This window comes from Globicephala melas, chromosome 11 (assembly GCF_963455315.2).
Source record: "Globicephala melas chromosome 11, mGloMel1.2, whole genome shotgun sequence".
Classification (NCBI taxonomy): Eukaryota; Metazoa; Chordata; class Mammalia; order Artiodactyla; family Delphinidae; genus Globicephala; species Globicephala melas.
This window is the reverse complement of record NC_083324.2, coordinates 81,338,525-81,360,108: the sequence shown is the minus strand read 5'-3', so window position 1 is coordinate 81,360,108 and position 21,584 is coordinate 81,338,525. Positions and strand designations below refer to the sequence as shown.

At 37.6% G+C, this 21,584-nt stretch overlaps 1 protein-coding gene and 1 long non-coding RNA gene across 3 annotated transcripts; both read right to left on the bottom strand.

Annotated features, from left to right (window-relative positions):
• Positions 1–397: 397 nt before the first annotated feature.
• Positions 398–2,290, bottom strand: LOC132598104 (zinc finger protein 420-like). Its single transcript, XM_060307803.2, is given in 3 exon segments — positions 398–686; positions 689–1,252; positions 1,255–2,290. Coding segments are annotated over 3 exon segments (1,797 nt in total). The 3' UTR covers positions 398–489.
• A 3,310-nt stretch (positions 2,291–5,600) lies between these two features.
• Positions 5,601–21,073, bottom strand: LOC138842877 (uncharacterized). Of its 2 annotated transcripts, none has more exons than XR_011377841.1 (4): positions 20,616–21,073; positions 11,952–12,451; positions 11,009–11,188; positions 5,601–8,785 (listed from the first exon to the last, which is right to left on the bottom strand). It is a non-coding gene; the product is annotated as an uncharacterized lncRNA (long non-coding RNA). The 2 variants fall into 2 exon arrangements; XR_011377842.1 differs by having other exon boundaries at positions 11,009–11,081.
• Positions 21,074–21,584: the final 511 nt, after the last annotated feature.

The following is a 21,584-nucleotide window of genomic DNA, read 5'->3' as shown; positions in this document are numbered from 1 at the left end:
AACTTACCTCAAAATAACGAATAGACCTAGTTACTAATAGAGCTGAGATTAGAATCCAGGACTTCCAAAACCCAGACATGTGCTCTTTCCACTGAACCATGTGGTCACTCTAGGAAGTTGACAGTTTTTTGTTTGTTTGTTTGTTTTGTTTTTGGTTGCATTGGGTCTTCGTTGCTGTGCTTGGGCTTTCTCTAGTTGCGGCGAGTGGGGGCTACTATTTGTTGTGGTGCATGGGCTTCTCATTGCAGTGGCTTCTCTTGCTGCAGAGCACAGGCTCTAGGTGTGAGGTCTTCAGTAATTGTGGCACATGGGCTCAGTAGTTGTGGCTCACAGGCTCTCGAGCACAGGCTCAGTAATTGTGGCACACAGGCTTAGCTGCTCCGTGGCATATGGAATCTTCCTGGACCAGGGATTGAACCTGTGTCCCCTGCATTGGCGGGTGGATTCTTAACCACTGCACCACCAGGGAAGTCCTGAAGTTGACAGTTTTCAGGATCTTCTTTCTGTTTCCCTGGGGAAGGTCTCCATACTAGCCAAGTTCCCAAGGCATTCAGAGGATTTCTGTCCAGTGTGAAGCTTTTCATGTTGAACAAAAGAAGAGTTTTGTCTAAAGGTTTTCCTACACTCAGTATGTATATCTGTCTTCTCTCCACTATGAATTTTCTGGTGTTTTGTAAGATATGTGTTCGGCTAAAGGCTTTCCCACATTCATTACATTTGTAGAGTTTTTCTTTAGTATGAGTTTTCTGATGTTTTTTAAGGTCTGTCTTCTGGCTGAAGGCTTTGCCACATTTATTGCATTCATAAGGTTTCACTTCAGTATGAATGATCTGATGTTGAATAAGGCCTGAACAGTAACTAACAGCTTTTCCACATTCATTGCATTTATAAGATTTTTCAATGGTATGAGTTTTCTGGTGATTTGTGAGGTTTGTACTCTGACTGAAGGCTTTTCCACATACATTACATTTATAAGGTTTCTCTCCAGTGTGAGTTCTCTGATATTGAATAAGTGCTGACCAATCACTGAAGGCTTTTCCACAGTCATTGCATTTAAAGGGCTTCTCTCCAGTATGAATTCTCTTGTGCTGAATAAGGGCTGAACAGAAACTGAAAGCTTTCCTACAATTGTTACACTCATAGCACTTCTCTCCAGTGTGGGTTCTCTGATGCTGAATATGCCCTGAGTGGTCACTAAAAGCTTTCCCACATTCATTACATTTGTAAGGTTTTTCTCCAGTATGAACCCTCAGTGTTGTGTAAGGAATGAACTCTGGATAAAAGTTTTCCCACATTCATTACATTTATATGGTTTCTCTCCTCTATGACTTCTCTGATGTTGAGTAAGGTACATACTTCTGCTGAAGGCTTTCCCACGTTCCTTACATTCATATGGCTTCTCTCCAGTATGAGTTCTTTGATGTCAAATAAGAGCTGAGTAGTTACCAAGGGTTTTCCCACATTCATTGCACTCATAAGACTTCTCTCCAGTGTGAGTCCTTTGATGCTGAATAAGGGCTGAACAATCATTAAAGGCATTCCCACATTCATTGCATTTGTATGGTTTCTCTCCAGTGTGCATTCTCTGATGTTGAATGAGGTCTGAACAGTAACTGAAAGCTTTCCCACAGTCATTACATTCAAAAAGTTTCTCTCCAGTATGGACAATATGATGTAGGGTAAGAGCTGAGTGATCACTGAAGGCTTTCCCACATTCGTTACATTCATAGGGCTTTTCTCCTATATGAATTCTTTGATGTTGAGTAAGATGTGCACTCTGACTAAAAGTTTTACCACATTCGTTGCATTCATAAGGTTTCTCTCCAGTATGAATTCTTTGTTGTAGAGTAAGATGTGTGCTCTGGCTAAAAGCCTTTCCACATTCAAAACATTTATATGGTTTATCACTAGTATGAATTCTTTGATGCTGAGTGAGTTATGTACTACGACTGAATGTCTTGCCACATTCAGTACACTTGTAAGGTCTTTCCCCACTATGAATTCTCTGATGTTGAATAAGGACTGAGCAATAACTGAAGCCCTTCCTACATTCATTGCATTTGTAGGGCTTTTCTCCAGTATGAGTTTTCTCATGGTTTGTTAAATGGGAACTCTGGTTAAATCTCTTTTCACATTCATTACATTTAAAGGGTCGTTCTCCAGTATGACTTGTTTGATGTTGAGTGAGAGTAGTGTAGTCTCTGAAGGTTTTCCCACATTCACTATATTTATAAGGTTTCTTTACACCACATTTACTTTGTATAATTAAATCTGAGTTTTGTTTGAACATTTTTCCATGTGCACCACATTCATGGCAATGCTCTTCTATAGTAGGACTTCCCTGGTTGTCCAGTGGTTAAGACTCTGTGCTTCCAATGCAGGGGGTGCAGGTTCAATCCCTGGTCAGAAAACTAAGGTCTCATATGCAGTGTGGTGCATCAAAAACAAAACCAAAAAACCTACTAGAAAATTTTAATTTATATATGTGGCTTGTATTATATTTCTATTGATCAGTGCTGGTTTAGAGAGATTAGACATTTGCTCAAGGCTACAGAGCTAGTTAGTGGCAGAGCAAGGACCCAACCCAGTCAGCTGGGTGAGAGAGTCCACCTTCTTCACGACTGGTCCCCATGTTGTGTCAGCATATTCTCCATCAGAGAACTCATCAGTCTTTTTTACTAGACTTTGAGCTTCTGGAGATCATAAACTAAAGTCTTTAACCTTTGAATTGTCAATTCTATATGTCAGTATCTGACATATAGAATATGCATGAGGAACGTTTGGTGGTTTTTTTTATGAGAATGCCACAATGATAGCAGTTTTAAAAAATTAGTCTGTCCACTTTTTTTTAAAAACTAAGCCCTAGAAATTACTTAAAGCAAAAGTTGAGATAAAGCCACTATCCTAATACTTGGAAGAATAATGTTTGATAGTGAGCATCTCCTTTTAAAATAATTACAGGCATAAATGCTAAGAGGGATATTCAACCTGTAAACTGAAACAAATTTCAGTTTACAGTTCAGTTCCTTCAGTTTCCTTCAGAAACCATGAAGGAATCCATGGAGTAGCTGGAAATTTAGGTGCGTCAGAGCTTTACACTGTCTTGCACAGCATGAAAAGATGGTTTCATAAAGGACAGTGAACTCAATCAATTTTATCAGAGAAAATAAAAGAGGGCTAGGAAAAGATAATCAGATCCTTTCTGAAAGAAAAGGAGAAATGCCCTTCATAAGCATATTTGCAACACAGTGGTGAAAGATAAACAGAAATTATAGTCAAGAAGTGATTGTGTGATCATTAAAAGAGCAACATTAACAACCACTTTTAATATTATTTGACTTGCTTCAAAAATTACTTGCATTTTAAAGGAAATTTTACATCAAGATCATGAATATTACAAATAATTCAACTAAATATATAACTATTAGCATAAACAATGTTTTTTTGTGTATTATCCTGTGGAACTGTGTAAATACCTGCCATGAGGATTGGTGTAAAAGAAAGGATGCACAGTAGATGGAAGTACATAAATAAAGAGGCTAAGACTAAAATGAGGATGAGATTCAGATAACTGAACTTGAAAATCTGCAACTTTATTAGGGTTTTCTTGGTTGCCTAATATACATGATTAACTTCATAATTCTTACTGGACTTTATAGTAGAAAATGTATTTTCCATTTGTAGAGGTACAAAATCAACTTTAATGAATTATCCAGACATTCCTCATCTTTATTTTTTGCTTGTTTGATTTTGTCCAGTAGTATGAAAGGCATATGATCATTGCATGCTTGTCAATATATCTTACATTTTTAATAATTTTAGGTTACAGATATATAATTTTTTTTCCCCTGCACTGGGCAGCTTGCGGGATCTCAGTTCCCTCACCAGGGATTGAACTTGGGGAATGGCAATGAAAGCCCAGAATCCTAACCACTAGGCCACCAGGGAACCCCCCTCCCCCCACCTGAAGTCTATTTTGAAATTAACTTGCAGCTTAACTTCCTTTTTATTTATATCTGTCCAATCTTTTATTTGAAACTTCTTTATTACTTTCATCCAAAAATCAAAACACAACTAAATAAGAAGCCCAAATTTTAGGGACAATAAAAAGTCATTTTACAGATTACAGATGAGGAAACAGATTCAGAGAGGCTAAGTAACTCACCCAAAGTCACCCATATGGTTTGGCTACAAGAACTCATATTCTTAATTGCTGTGTTTTGAGCCCAACTACTTTCCAAATGCAAAGAAACAGCCCCAAGATGTTACTTGCTTAACGTTTCACAAATAGCAAATGGCAAAACTACAATTAGAGTCCTTATCTAATCCCAGTCCAGTTCTTTTCCTACTCTACGTCACTGTACTTTCTGGATATGTATGTTTGTGTGTACAATCTAGCTTATCTGCCTGATTTTGTATAGACTTCTGTATACTATTTATCCATGCATGACAATATCTCTGAGATCCAATACCATATTTAAAATGGAAAATAAATTAGGTGCCATCCCTTGGTAAGGTATGGCCTTGATGTTTTTTGTTGTTCATTCTAGCAGTGATGAATGTTAAGGGGCCTCACACTGAGAAGCATATCGGTTATTGTGAGAAATCAGTAATGCACAGAAAAGCACAGTGCCTGGTACTGAATAAGTGTTGTTTTGTCAGCATCACTTAAAATGTCTTCAGTTCCTTCCTAAATGGACAAGCCTGGGAAAACCACCATCAGTGGATTTAGGGGATTGGTTCTCTACATTTCTAGATTCTTATATCTAAGCAAGTCTCTCATATCTTTCGATTAAGAATGGACAGAATTTGAGAGCCTCACAAGGTGTGGCGTTCTCCCGTAGTACATTTTGAAGATTGTTCCTTAGTGGTTCCTAAGGCGGTTGTGAAGATTAAACGAGTTAGTAATGTAATGTTGCTGAGACCACAGCCTGGCAAATGACACAGGAGCATCACAAGGAAATTGGGAACAGTTAAGAGAGAGTCAAATGGAACTCATAATTAAGTATCTAGGACCTCAATAAAAACTGCCATGGACATTCAAATAAAGCAAAATAAGAAAAGTACAAGGAATACTATCTGGGAAAATTGAAAACTAGAAAATCATTGTCAAAATAAAATAGGCATGATTAAATTTTATGATATTCAATGATGCAGCAAGAGATGGAAATATGTATATACATATATGTGTGCATGTGATACGTGTATAGAGAGAAAAAGAGAAATGAATGCTGCTGAATTTGAATCTGGATCCTGTAGATTTTCAAATTTGAATATAGACCCAGTTTTACAAACTTTTTAAGAATGTTACAGATCTTAAAGAAAAAATATATTACCTGAAAGAGAAACAACAGAAATTATTGAATGGGCTATTAAAATAAAAAAATTTCAAATATTTGTTGATGTATAATTTTTAAGTATACAGGTAAATGACTTGACAAATGTATACACTTCAGTAACCACCACCCCCACCTCTCTCTACAGAAAGTTTCCTAGAGACCCTTTTGCAGTCAGTATCCCTGTATATAACATTTTAACAATTTCCCATTAAATATATGAAATCAGAATTTTTAAAATTAAAAATACAGTTGAATCATAGATTCTATAATGAAAATTTTATATAGTACTTTATTTGAAGTTATGTCAAACTAAATGATTTTGCAAATGAAAATCATTTGTTAACTAAATGATTGGATTTGTTAACTAAATGATTTTGCAAATGAAAATCAGCATTATTGACTTTTACATACTCAAACTGTCCAAAATACCGGTTGTTAGAACTGTACCAAAATAACCACAATGTCATTAACCCATCAATGGATAGCTTAAATTGAAGTTAGTTGAAATTTACCTTGTATTTTCCATTTATTATCACTAAATATTGACCTAAAGATTTAGAGAAATAATTTTTGTACAATATATTTAAGCTATTTCTGTTGCCAATGTTAGGCTGTATTGTAATTGTTGCAGTGCCATACAATCTAGAGTATATTTTAAGTTGTATTTGAACTTACACTGATTAACAGTCAACTAAAACTAAATAGAAATAAAGTTTAAGGAGGAAGCAGAGCAGTTCTGAGAAGGAACAGAAGGAGTAAACCAAGTCCCCCAGTTCCATCATGTTTAGGTGATTTCTGGTTTTATTCTTCTATGTTGTGGGTATTTCAGGGGAAATCTGATTTATTATCATCTTATCTTTCTACCTAAGGCCGAATCTCTTAAAATGATGTGCTTTGTAAACCAAGTACAAAGTAATAAGAAATAGGCTTGGAGATTTAGTATCTTTGTTTTTCCCAATCTTCTACTTGCTCACTGGTATGTTCAAAGGGGAGAAGATAGACTTCAAAGAGTACATGCTTACATCCTGTAGAATGTATTTTTGTGAAATAAATCTTGAAAATCACTCTCTGTCCATGCGTCTTTCCTTAGATAAAACCTCGTGGTGTTGGGGATGAGAAGGTAAAGAGAAGCATAGTGATGGAATTGCTCTGTTAAAGGGATCAGTTATTTAAAAAGTATCCTCTTGCTCTTGCAGGTCCTCTGTTATTGTCTCTGTTATGGTGGAGAAGACCCATGTTATAGATACCTGGATTCCTGGCTTCTCTGAATAGAAATTGTAGATACAGAATTTGAGATGCTCTTCCTAATTAAAAGCAGTTTCTCAATTTTATTTGGGTGATTCTATTTCCAGTTGGGGCATTCCTATTTTTAAAAGCCTAAAAAAGTTTCTGAGGATGGGAGTACAACAAATCTGACCAAAAATCTATTAACGATACAAGCATTTACTACAGAGTCACTGTACAAAGCCCTAAGAAAAAGCTGCTAAGGAATATCAGAACCACACAATACCTGTCCTCAAGTATAGTATCTCACAAAATTTATTTAGTGCTCTCTTGCTCAGAATATTAACTTGCTGACCTTTCATGAAATGTCAAATCTTACGTAAACTTTCCTTATGTTAAAATCTTTGATATCTGGTGATGACTGATATTTACCAGAAGTCATTAGTACTCATCACATTCATGAAATTTCTAGGCGTGTGAGTTGGCAGATGCTTAAAAGAACTGAACTATGGCTGAAGGCTTTTCACACTCACTACATTCACAGGGTCTTTCTCCAGTGAGCATTCTTTTGGTGTTTGGTGAGACTTGCATTCTGGCTAAAGACTACCACATTTACCACATTCATAGGGTTTCTCTCCAGTATGTATTGTCTGATGTGTGGTAAGGTGTGAACTCTGGCTGAAGGCTTTTCCACACTGGCTACATTTACAGAGTCTCTCTCCAGTGTGTTTTCTGATGTTTGGCAAGATTTGCACTCTGGCTAAAGGCTTTCCCACATTTATAAGGCTTCTCTCTGGTGTGGATTACTTGATGTATGGTAAGGTGTGAACTCTGGCTGAAGGCTCTCTCACATGCATTACACCTGTATGGGTTCTCTCCAGTGTGAGTTCTCTAGTGACTTCTGAGAGCAGAGTGGTCTCTGCAAGCCTTCCCACAATCAACACATTTAAAGACGTTTTCTCCATTATGAGTCCTCTGATAATGAGTCAGGGATGATCTTTGGCCAAAGCCTTTCCCACACTCATTACATTCATATATTTTCTCTCCAGTGTGTATTTGTGATGCTGAATAAGAGCTGACCAATTTCAGAAGGCTTTTTTACATTATAACTTTGCACTCAGAGGGTTTCTCTCCAGTGTGTATTCTTTTATGTTTAATAAGTGATGAGCTCTGGCTGAAGGACTTCCCACACTCATTATGTCCATAGGGTTTCTCACCAGTGTGAGTTCTCTGATGTGTGTGTGTGTATTTTAAAAAAGGTTTATTTATTTATTATTTATTTTTGGCTGTGTTGGGTCTTGGTTGTGGCACGCGGGATCTTCACTGAGGCATGCGGGATCTTTCGTTGCAGTGCGTGGGCTTCTCCCTAGTTGTGGTGTGTGGGTTTTCTCTTCTTTAGTTGTGGCACGCAGGCTCCAGGGCACATGGGCTCAGTAGTTTGTGGCATGTGGGACCTAGTTGAGGCGCCAGAGCTCAGTAGTTGTGGCACACAGGCTTAGTTGCCCCGGGACATGTGGGATCTTAGTTCCCTGACCAGGGATGGAACCTGCATCCCCTGCATTGTAAGGCAGATTCTTTACCACTGGCCCACCAGAGGAGCCACTGTCTGATGTTTAATAAGAGAACTCCTGCTGAAAGTTTTCACACAGTCATTGAATTTGAAGGGTTTCTCTCCACAGTGGATTTTCTCATGCTGAGTAAAGGTTACATTCTCACTGAAGATTTTCCAACTATTACATTCAGAAGATTTCTCTCCAAAATGAGAAGATAAAGGGTGACTCTTTGGATGATTATTAAGAAAAGAATAGTAACTGAAAATTTTCCCACATTCCTTACAATTGTATTGTTTCTCTACACTGCACATTTTATGTTTCATTAGTTCTGTATTCTGTTTGAAAATACCTTCAGTCACATCACACTTATATGCTCTCTTTCCTATAGGAATTTTTGTTGTATAATAGGATATATTCTTGCAAATTTTCTTTTTGCCTGGCCCCTCTCTTTGTTGAGTATTTTTTTGCTGGCAACTGACATTTGATCCTATACTCTGCTGGTCTCCCTCTCTTGGCTCTCCAACCTATTCTTTACATTCCCCATCTTCTCTCAAGTTTAGGTTTCAGGGACCATCTTTGGTCAGTCTTTTCATTGCTCCCAAGGCGGTCTTATTCAGAAACATCCTGATTTTCAATAGACTTTTTGGTCTCCAAGATTATTTTCTCAGCCTGAAAGAAAAATTTTTTAATGCACGTGTCTTGTGCTGAGTGACAGCACAAGTGAAGTAACAGCACTGGTGAAGGTGAAGTGATATCATGAAAACATGTCCACAGATATATATGGTTCTTACCCTCTGAAATATGTCTTTGCATTTAACATCACAGAGGGATGAGGAAGGAAGATATACATAGGACAAGAATGGTATGAAAGGGGGCCACATCAATCTATATACATAATTCAAAATGTGAGAGAAGGAAGGGAGGTGATCTAGTGGGAAGCATCATCAGAAGTTAGACAGATGGACCAGAAAAAAGGAAAATGGTCATGCCATTTGCAGGGAAATGACTGGGGTTGGGGGTAGTGGGGTGGGGGAGAGAATACTGGAAAGCTGGAGGCAAAGCAATTACTCAGAGATGTTTGGGCACTTATTTCACTTTTTACAGTCGAGTGAGAATATCACCTCCTGCTGGTGTTTTCAATACCAGAATCAGGAAAGCCCAATCTGAGTAAACATTTCTTTTCTTTTTTTTTTTTTTTTTTGCGGTACGCGGGCCTCTCACTGTTGTGGCCTCTCCCGTTGCGAACACAGGCTCCGGACGCGCAGGCTCAGCAGCTATGGCTCATGGGCCCCGCCGCTCCACGGCATGTGGGGTCTTCCCGGGCCGGGGCACGAACCCGTGTCCCCTGCCTCGGCAGGCGGACTCTCAACCACTGTGCCACCAGGGAAGCCCCCTGAGTAAACATTTCTTTAAATGAAAGTAGCAGGCTTCCTGAATAGTGACAAATGCCCCTACTATAAAATTATGTGGTACACCATGTGCAAAACAATGTCATCTTCAGGTACCTGGCTTTTGTTGGGAGATTCTGGGGAATGTGGTGAGCCACAGTGAGATATGTTGCATCTGTTCCTGCTCTGTAGGACCACCTAAGTTTCAAGCTTGAAGACAGTTGGCTAATTAGTTTAGAAATTTTCAGGGTTTCTTTTTATTTGGTAAAGAGGCTCTCTTTCCCCCAATCCCTAGCCCATTTGAAACATGCATATGTATAATAACTGTGGGAAGGTATCTGAACTTAAAATCTAGGTCTTCGTGCCTAAATTATGTGTCTCCTGACTAATTTCATGGCTGGCAGTCTCTCCTCTTCGCAGCCATCTACGTTCTCCCAATCTGTTCTCTACAATTTCAAGGTGACACTGTTTTGCACACAGTGGGGTTTTATAACCATGGACCACACAAGAGTCTAGGTAGATGGTGAGGGCAATCATGGCATTCCAAAGTGTCAGGGACCCAGGCTCTTCTATCTTGTTTGTCCATCATGTATAAACTTGACCTCATACTCCAAGATTATAAGGAGAACAGAAGGGATAAAGAAGGGCAAAGATCAGCCATTTCTTCAGAAAGTTTCCCAGAAGCTGCCACCTGACACTTCTGCACATATTCCATTGAGTAGAATTCTAAGATAGCTCCAAGATTCCCACTCCGGTGGTACTAACTCTGTATAATCTCCTCCCTTTGAGTGTGCATAGCTCCTGTGACTATGGTGGGGTAGTCATTTCCTTGATTAGGTTACATTATATAAGACTCTATGGTAGCAGACTGGACAGATTGTCCTTCTGGCTGTGAAGAAGCCAGCTGCCTCACTGTGATAGGCAGTGTGTGGCTAGCACCAAAGGACAGTGTGTGGCTAGCACCAAAGGACAGCCTCTAGTTGCTAAGAACAATGCCCAGCCAACAGCCAACAAGAAAATGGGTCCTACACATAAGGAACTGAATTCTGCTAACAAACTAAATGAGCTTAGAAGAGGATCTCAAGCCTCAGATGAGACTGTGGTTCCAGCTGACATCCTGATTTCAGCCTGTATTAAGCCCTGAACAGAGAACCCAGTTGAGCCCTGTTCTGAATTCTGACCTACAAAAATGTGAGATAATAAATGGGTGTTGTTTTCAGCTGCCAAATGTGTGGTAATTTGTTATGCAGCAACAGGAACCTAACAAAATGTTTAATGGATGGATAAGTAAATCAATGACTTGAAGAGGTGATTACTAGAGAATGGTACTGTTGAGAAGGAGCTTTTTCTACAGAACCTACCATTTACTACAATAAGTCAAATAACTTTAATTTGATTTCAGAAGTGTATATATGGGAACATAAATTTTAAGGTGAGAGGATAAAATGTGTTAATGCTCTGAACACTGGAATGGCATTTCTGATGGGAATAAACTCATATTTACCTGGTGTCCTGCAGTTAGATGCATGGTAGCCAGCCTCTCTCCTTTGGGCTCCATTTTGAGGGAAGGAAGAATCCTGGGAAGACAGGGATGTCAAAAGAACATGGACTCCTGAAGACAAACTACTGACCAGCAAGTCCCTCAGAACAAGAGATGTGGCCCCTACCTTCTCTCCAAAGAAAGCTATCAAAGGAAGCAAAAGGACAGATATAACTCCCAATTCCTAAGTTTCAGAGAAAGGAATTCTTATCTCTGTTATTAGAGTGGGTTGCAGGTAACAGTTATCTGGGTGCTATCGGGGGCAGGAACAGAGAGGGAAGCATGAGGACATAGGATGCCTGGGCAGGGAACACTAGGAGGTGACAATCAGATACAAAAAAGGAAGATGAAAATATTAAGGAGAAACTTAACCTCAGTAAGGTGTTCATGTAGTATAAAGTGTTATATCCTTTTTGGAGAGTAATTTGACCCCTCATACCACAGAATCATGCAGCATTTTGTTGATAGTACTCTTAACAAGTAGTTATAAGAGAATCATTTTTTACAAAACAGAATCTTTTAAAAACAAAAACAAATCGCAGGTTAAAAGATGATCCCTGCAGAAAGCATTAAAATATCAAAAATTCCAAACACTCTAAATATGTCATAAAAAGAAACAAAATTTACAAAGTATTAAAACGGCATCTTGAGGGAACAGCCCACATCTATCAAAATAATTATGAAAACTACACAGCCAACATACAAAATACTTGTGATAGAATGAAAATGTCTTAAACAATTATTGTGACTATTCTACAATTAAAATTGAGTAAAAAGTATGCATTTATCTAGGCAGGGAGTGGAAAGAAACATGGAAAATACACTTGATGTGTTATAAGATTCTGGTTGATTTTTGCCCTTTTCACTCTTGTTGGAAAGTTTGTGCAGTAATAGAAAATAAAATTACCTAGGATTGACTCTGTGCCTAAAGAAGGGTAAGGAAAACTTATGTTTCCTACTTTTACTTTGCAGACTGCCTTCTTCTAAGCTTATTCCATTAGTACATTTTTTCTATAAGCCATACTTATTTCTTCCTCATTTGGGTTAAATACTCCAGAGACACAATCTTCATTACTTTCAGAGTTTTGAGACAAAATTTAAACTCCTTGTTCAGGAGGATCTGAAACTGTTTCAGCACAAGTAATTTCACCATTTCTTTGATCTTGCCAGTGCCAATGCTCTAAAGACCTCTGGGTCAATTTGTCTGTTGATTGACCCTGCACAACTAGCTTTTCCTCCACACAAGGGTTCAGAAGATGTCTGAAAGGAGCTGGAAGCTAAAGCTTCTCTTCAGACTGCAAATCCTCTTCCAAGACGCAATTTCTTTGGAGGCTCACCTCCATCTCAGGCATTTGAGCTGTACTTTCAACCTCTGAAGTTCCAAGCTGAGGCCTCTATCCAGAAAATCTGTGGGCAGAAACACAACTGCAAACATTTACTGAACAGTACTCTGTAGAGGACACCAGGATTCCAAACTTTTAAAAGATGTTAAACTATTAGGGGGAAGGTTGACAGGAACCTTTATTATATATAAATCAGATGGACAAGCAGAACAGTGGGACATCAAGCCATCATATGCCTCCTGCAAAAAGAAGGACAAAGCCACAGGTATCAGTATTCTTGTCAGGAACTTGAATCTAAATCTAAATATAGTCTTTAGATATAACCGTCAGCTTGTAGAGATTACAGAAGACAGAATTGTTTAAAAAAGAACTGTTAATTGACACCACTAATATGTAATTATCCAAATCCAAAATGTAGGAAATTCTACATGATGAATGACCCTGTTTCTTCAACAACAACAAAAATGGCATGGGGAAAAAAAGAAAGGAGATTGTGAGAAAATGGCAGAGTAAAGAAATCCAAAAGTCTATCCCTCCACAAAAGCAACAATTGCAATTCTGGAAAAAAACTGTCAGAATCAACTGTTTTAAAATTCTAGAAATTAACCAAAACTTTCAGCAGCCATTGGAATGCTTAATAATCAAGGAAAATCATCTGAATCTTAGTAAGAACAGTGAGCTTTATGGCATTTTAACTGGTCCCATTCTACACTCCCTAGTTTGGCTGTAGCCTTGAAGATAATAGCCCTCATTTTCAGCACGGGTACTAGTACCAGAGGGAATGGAATAGACCTCATCCACAAAGAATTGTGGTTTTTTTGTTTTTACCTGTCAGGTGGGTTCATGGAGGAATGACTCAAAGAAAATATAAGAAGACTGAACACTTACTAATTCATTGTATGAGACCAATATTACCGTAATACTAAAGACAGAAAAAGACATCACAAAAAAAATCAAAACTACCTAACAATATCCCTTATGAATCCAGATGTCAAAATCTTCAACAAAATACTAGTAACTTGAATTCAGTAGCATATTTAAAATATTATATACCACAGCCAAGTGAAATTTATCCCAGGAATGCAGGATGATTCAACATAAAAAATCAGTGTAATATACCTTATTAACAGAATGAAGGGGGAAAACCACTAGTTCATCTTAATAGATGTAGAAAAAGCATTTGACAAAAATCCAACACCCTTTCATGAATAAATATATATAATATATATATATTATATATATTATATAATATATATCTCACACAACAAACTAGGGAAAGAAGGGAACTTCCTCAGCCAATTAAGGGCATCTATGAAAAAAAACCACAACTAACATCATGCTTAATAGTAAAAGACTGAAAGCTTTCCCCCTAAGATCAGGAACAAGACAAGGATGTCCATTCTTGCCACTTCTATTCAACACTGTACTGGAAGCTCTAGCTAAGGCAATTCAGAAAGAAAGGAAAAAAACAAAAACAAAAAAAGCATCCAGATTGGAAAGGAGCAAGTAAAACTATCTCTATTCACAGATGACACAATCTTATATCTAAAACCCTAAAGAATACACACACACACAACACACACACACACATAAAAACTATTCCAACAAACGAGTTCAACAAAATTGCAGGATAAGATAAAATTGAAAGATCAATTTGCAAAACTCTGTTGTATTTCTACATACTAACAAGGAATAATCCAAAAATAATATTGAGAAAACAATTCTATTTATAATAGTATGAAAAAGAAAAAATACTTAGGAATAAATTTAACCAGAGAAGTGCACAAATTTTACAATGAAAGTTATAAAACACTATTGAAAGAAATTAAAGAAGATCAAAGTAGGGCTTCCCTGGTGGCGCAGTGGTTAAGAATCCCCTGCCAATGCAGGAGACACTGGTTTGAGCCCTAGTCAGGGAAGATCACACATGCTGTGGAGCAACAAAGCCCGTGTGCCGCAACTACTGAGACTGCACTCTAGAGCCCGCGAGCCACAACTACTGAGCCCGCATGCCACAACTACTGAAGCCTGTGTGCACTGAAGCTTGTGTGCCTAGAGCCTGTGTTCTGCAACAAGAGAAGTCACTGCAAGGAGAAGACCGCGCACCTCAATGAAGAGTAGCCCCTGCTTGCCGCAACTAGAGAAAAGCCCCTGCACAGCAACGAAGACCCAATGCGACCAAAAATAAAGAAAGAAAAGAAAAAAAAAAAGATCAAAGTAAATGGGAAAATATCTGGTGCTTATGCACTGGAACACTTAATATTGTTTTAAAGGCAATATTCCCTGAATGATCTACAGACTCAGTGATTCAAAATCTTAGCTGCCTTCTTTGCAGATATGGACAAGCTGATCCTAAAATTCATATGGAATTGCAAGGGACACCAAATAGGGAAAGCAATCTTGAAAAGAACAAAATAAGACTGACATTTCCTGATTTCAAAACTTACTACACAGCTACATTAATCAAAATAGTGTGGTATGAGCAAAAGTCAGTGGAACAGAAGTTAGAGTCAATAAACCTATGTGACTATGGTCAATTGATTTTCGACAAGGGCTTCAAGACCATTCAATGGGGAGTCACTTTGCGGAATCACTTTTTCAACAAATTCACATCCAAAAGAATGAATTTGGACCCCTATGCCCACATATTCAAAAGTTAACTCAAAATTGATCAAAGACCTAAATGTAAGAACTAAAACTCTTAAAAGGAAATGTAACTATAAACCTTTGGGACACTGGATCAGGCAATTATCTTAAATATGGCACCAAAAGCACAAGTAACAAAAGAAAAAAAATAGATAAGTTGGACTTCATCAAATTGAAAAATTTGTGGATCAAAGGCCACTATGAAAAGCATGAAACTACCCATATAATGGGTGAAAATATCTGCAAATAATATATCTGACAAGGGTCTAGTATATAGAATACACAAAGAACTCTTATAACCCAGCAACAAAAACACAATCCAATTTTTAAAACAGGTAATGGATCTGAATAGTCATATTGCCAAGGAAGACATGCAGATAGCCAATAAGCATATAAAATAATGCTCAATACCATTAGTCATTAGGCAAATGTGAATAAAACCCACAAGATACCATTTCACACCCACTAGGACAACTATACTCAAAACAATTTGATTTTCAACAAATATTGATAAGGATGTTGAGAAATGGAACCCTTACACATTGCTGGTGGAAATGTAAAATGGTGCAGCTGCTGTGGAAAAGTTTGCCATTTCCTTGAAAATTTAAATATAGAGGTACCATATGATCCAGCAGTTCTACTCCTAGGCATAAACTCAAGAAAACGGAAAAACAGAAAAGCAAACAAAAAAACAAACAAAAACACATTCACACAAAGTTTTATACATGAATTTCCATAGCAGCATTATTCATAATAGGAAAAAGTGGGAAAAATTCAAATGCCTATCAACAGATTAATGAATAAACAAAATGTGGTATATACACACAATGGAATATTATTCAGCCTTAAAAACAAATGAAGTGCTAATAAATGTTACATGTGTGAACCTTGAAAGTGAAAGAAGCCAAACACAAACAGCCACATATTGTATGACTCTATTTATGTGAAATGCTCAGAATAGGCAAATTCATAGACAAAAGAGAACAGTGTTTGTCAGGGGCTGGGGAAAGGGTGGAATGAGTGACTGCTCAGTGTGTACAAAGCTTCTTTTGGGGTGATGAAAATGTCCTGGAATTAGATAGCTATGATGGTTGCACAACATTGTGAATATACTAAAAACTAATGAATTATACACTTAAATGGTTAAATTTTATGTTATATGAATTTTACCCCAATAAAACGAGAGGCATAACCCACACAAAAACTTGCATGCAAATGTTTATAAATGCTTTATGCATAATCTTCAAAAATTCAAAGCAATCACGATGTCCTTCAACAGGTAAATGAATAAACAAATGGTGTACGCCCAACTACTGTGGATCCAATACTATCCAACAATAAAAAGGAATGAGAGATTAATTCACACAATATCGATGAATCTTAAATCCTTTTTGCTAAGTGAAAGAAGCAAACTGAAAAGGCTACATACTACATGATTCCATTCATGACGTTCTATTAGAAAGGCAAAACTAGAGGGATGGAAAACAGATCAGTGGTTGCCAGTAGTTTGGGGAGAGGAAGGTATTTGACTAGGGGAAGCACAGAAGATTTTTTAGGGTGATGGAACTAACCTGTATCATATTGTAGTTTGGATATACAAAACTATGCAGTTTTTTAAACCAACAACTTTACAACGTAAAGAATGAACTTTAATAAATTAAAATGTTTAAAAATCCAACCAGGAGATTGGGGGATCTTAGGATAGATTGTAAGATGTGAAAAAAGATTCTAATTGTGTTACAAATGTATGATATGACCTCACTAAGGAGGATGGAGAATAAAGGGAATGATTTAAGTATCTTTGGAAATGACTGGAAACTGTAAGACTCAGACAAAAGGAATTAACTTCACACAGCACTCTAGTTGGTATATTTGTTTCTCTTGGGAATATGAGAAACAAATTCTGCAACAGCTGTACATGTACACTGGAGTTGAACAGATAAGTAAATGGATGGTTGACTGTGAGTGCCAGGTTTCTCACTATTGGGCAGGGAAGTTACAAATAAGCTAGAGGGAAGGTTAAAATGATACACGTGGTATTGGATTAGAGTCAGAGACATCAGCATGTATTCACCTCTAGCTTAATATAGATATGGATGGATATAGAAATAATTATAGATATGTATGGATATATTGGTTAGTATACATATATAGTATAGTCTAACACTGGCAGCTGAGAGAGCCCAGAAGCAGTGACACCTCAGTGACAATGAACACACCCTATATTGCTGACTCCAGGACTGAGACAGAGAAAATACAAGATGAACCTGGAGCATCTTGTATTGACAGAAAGTAAGAAAATGCTTAAAAAAATAATGGGGAAATGGGTAGGGGGAATGTCAAAGGGACATAGGACCCAACCTAAGAGCACCCAATGGCCAAAGCTGAAATAATTTGAGCAATAAAATAGTGTGCTATTGTATTATAACACAAAGTATAAAATAAATATCAATGGATCCATATTGATATAAATAATTGAATAAATAAATAGGGGATTAAAAAACTAATCTCCCTTACAGAGCATTCCAAATAATTTATATAGCTACTCTCCCCTGCAGGATGGGGAGGTAAATTTCCTCTCCTCCCACTCCTTCTATGGGCTATGCTTATTGACTTGCTTCAAAGAATAGAATATGGAAGAAGAGGTAACTTTACAGTGGGGAAACCTGGTAAATAATACCTCAGTCAGGTGATCAAGAATAATATCATCAGTGATAAGTCATGTTAATAGCATGTATCCTTGATATGAGATGTATCCTTGATGTGATGAGATTGGGACTTCTCTTCTGTGGTCTTTCGTACCCAAACCTATAACCCCAGTCTAATCATGAGAAAAAAAATTAGAAAAATCCCAATTGAGGGGCATTCCACAAAATACCTGACCAGATCAAGGTCATCAAAAACAAGGAAAGCCTGAGGAAAATGCATAGATCAAAGGAGACTAGGGAAACATGACATGTAAATGTAACATGGTATCCTGGAAAGAGTCTTGGAACAGAAAAAGAACATGAGGGGAAAACAGTGAACTCCTAATAAAGTGTAGTGTTTAGTTAATAATAATGTACCAGTGTTGGTTTCTTAATTGCGATAAACATACCATAGTGGTATAAGATGTTAACAATAGGGGAAACTAGGTCAGGCGTATTCAGGAACTCTCTATACTATCTTTACAACTTTTCTGTAGATTTAAATTTAAATAGATCTAAAAATATTTAGAATTAAAAGTTTATCTTTTAAAAAGAGAAAGACTTAAACACAATGTGTGCACCTCATTTGGGACTAATTCAAACAAACAAACTGAAAAAAAGTGGAGGGGCCTCCCTGAAGAAGTAGTTGATCCAAGTCTCAGGTGGGGAATACATAGTGAGCAGAAAGGCAGTTATGCCAGGAAACAAGGAAGGTGTCTGAAAATACAGCAAAAAGACACAGAAGCTGACTTAAAGGTCTTCCCATTAGCAAAATTTTGGATAATTTGAGAATCAAAAGAATGATGACAGTAATGCATATAACATGTTGAATTTTTAAAAGAATGCTTGAGGACATAAAAATATTGATAAGAGGGGAGAAATGTACCTTAACATTATGCAGATACCGCCTTAACCTAAGTGATCAAACTTAACCAACAGTGGGACAAAGTGACATAAAGTACCTTCTGATGTGATGCAATGGGAGATACATATGTGATACTCATGCCAACAATGCTTAATCATAATCTAATCATAAGAAAATAACTAGCCAAATCTTAACTGTGAACATTCTACAAAGCAACTGACCTTCACTCTTTAAAAATGTCCATGTTAAAAAACACAAAAAGGTGGATGTAGTATTCAATACCATGATTTATTTATCCATTGTACTTTTTTTGGATATTTGAGTTATTTTCAGTTTTTGCTACTATAAATTATTCAGCTATGAACATTCATGTACATGATTTAGGACACTTGTATATGTATCACTGTTGAGAATTTACCTGGGAAGGGAATTATGGGCTCATAATATATATATCTTCAATTTAGTTAATACCAAACTTATTTCCAAAGTCATCATACCAACTTAAATTAAGGGGTTAATTGTGCAAAGTTCTGTACTTTTGTGTGGTTGGATCTTTCCATAATTTTTAAAAAATATAAGGTTAATAAGGAGGATAATTTCCTTCTCCTAAGACATACTACAAAAGGGGGCAAAAAGAGAAAGAAGGGAGGGGGGAGAAAGAAGGAAAATAACCCTAAAAATTATATATGATTATCTCTAACATTCTTCTAAGTTTTTTTCCCTTTCCTGGTTTAGTGGCTGGGTGACCGACACAGAAGAGTTGAAAAAGAAATAAAGTATGATACACTCTTACCGGCACAAGCCAACAGTATCTATCTTCAATCCCTAAGGATAGAGTTACTTTTCTTTCCTTGAATCTCAGTTTCAGAGTCCCTCACTTCTACCACAATCCTTGAAATGGCTGTGTTTTACTCATTCTGAGAATACCAGCATCTTCCCCTTTATTCTCATCTATAACCCTCAAGCATTTCAGTTTAATCATCTACTAGTGAAGTACTTTCTTTCCATTCAGAAATACATTTTACTTTGCAACTACTACAAACTTGCCTCTATGTGTGTATGGTGTGTGTCTGAGCCAAAATTTCACAAAACAACAATTATTCCTACTATACATGTTTGCTGTTACTCTTATTGTGTGTATAAGCTACTCTGGTATACATATTTGCTATTCTATTTCTTTCTTTCTTTTTTAAAACGCTGTTTGCAAGCCACTGGATCGATTTCATAACTCACAATGGTCCCAAAGTTTGAAAAACACTAGTGACTACAGCTTCTCTGATCCTCAGATACTGTGCCACCATCTAAACGCTAATCTTTCCCGGCAGTCTGTTCAGAGCATTCCTTAGCACCAGAGGACTTTGTCCATCTGAAAATCTCGAGTCAAAGGTTATCTCCTGACAAAGGGAGTTCTCTGTGTCTCACGTGTCTCCTCTGTCCTCCTATATGGCATATAGTTCGTTGTAAGTCAGTGTCTACTTTTGACTACACAGTAATACGTTTTATAACCCATTACACACACTTGAATACACAAAAGCTTCACGAAACAAATACTTGCCCTTTCTATATGTGTTGCTCTCTGATACTTTCTATTCCATTTGGGTAAAAAAATGCTTTCACTCTGAAGAAGCACTTTATTTCTATGGCTCTGGGACCTGGAGATTAAAAGAAACAATGAGAAGTGTCCAACACAAAAAAATGAATCTCTGTGGAGAGAACCCTCACTCTGCAGCTCGAGAAAGAATACTGCAGCCTTCATCCTCAAGTCCTACTTACTCCGGGAGGTAACAAGAATGGCCAAATGATTTTTATAAAGCCCATTTTAAGGATGTAAAGTAGGTGCATGACGTTGTTATTAAAGAAAAAGCATGAGTCCCCAAAATCACTCTGGCAGAAACAGTCATCCTGAGTGTGTCCCAACCGATCTCTTGAACAGGGAGCAACACAGATCCCACAATGGGGAAACCTACGAGGAAAAACAGAACGGAAAAGGCAGACAAGTGCTAAAGAAAGGCCTTGATGTGCACACTTGCCTGGAACAAACCCCAGCATTGGCGATAAAACTCGAGACTTCACCTGGAGGACAGGCGGTTGCCAGGATACGTAGCTATCCATCCAGACACTCCCACGACTCTGTCCGGAGCGTTGTGGTGCCGCAGCCTCACAACTGACAGTGGGGCATCTCCATAGAAAGCTTTTCCGAAAGGGCAAAGCGTACTGTCAGCCAATACTCCGGAACACACTATTCAGGCTCCCAACAGACACTTACCCTCCCAATTAACGCGGGCTGGGGCGACGGAGCCAAGGGCCAGCGGTGGGAAATGACGCAACAGAGGCGCCGGGAATCCTGTGCAACCAGCCGCTCCCGCCGTCTCTATGGAAACAGCCAGATTGGTCCCAGCGTTCAAGGCAGCGGTGTTTGATCTGAACCTAGGAACCAAGGGTCAAGCTTAGCACTCTAAGTCCGCCTGTCTTCCTGCTAGCAATCCAGTTTTGTTTATCCTCCCATGTCTTCGTCTTCTTGGCAGAGAATAACGCCTGCGTAAAACCAGAGTCTCAGGTTCCATTTATGTTCTTTAGGAATATAATCTGGGTACCCTTGCCAAGGCTTATTTAACATCAAGAGCAGATAATTTTTTTTAACACTTCTCTCCTCTGTACAAGAAAAATTATTGTCAGTAATAATCCTGAAATGGAATGAATAATAATAATGTCCAGTGAAATAGTCTTTATTTCACTTCACATATAATTATGAAAGTTTTAAAAAAGTTTTTAATATAGGCCAAATTTTTAAAATAATGGATTGGTATTTTTAATTACATGAATGTATTTCTGGGAAAAGATGAAAAAAACTCACCTACATATTAGTGTGTTGCAGTAATGAATAATAACTTCATAGTTTCTGTTTTTGAGTCTTCTGCAAATTTCTCAATGACTGACAAAATTTATCCTGTTTGTATAGTCACCTTCAATAGACAGTATAGCCAGATTTGTCAGCTTAT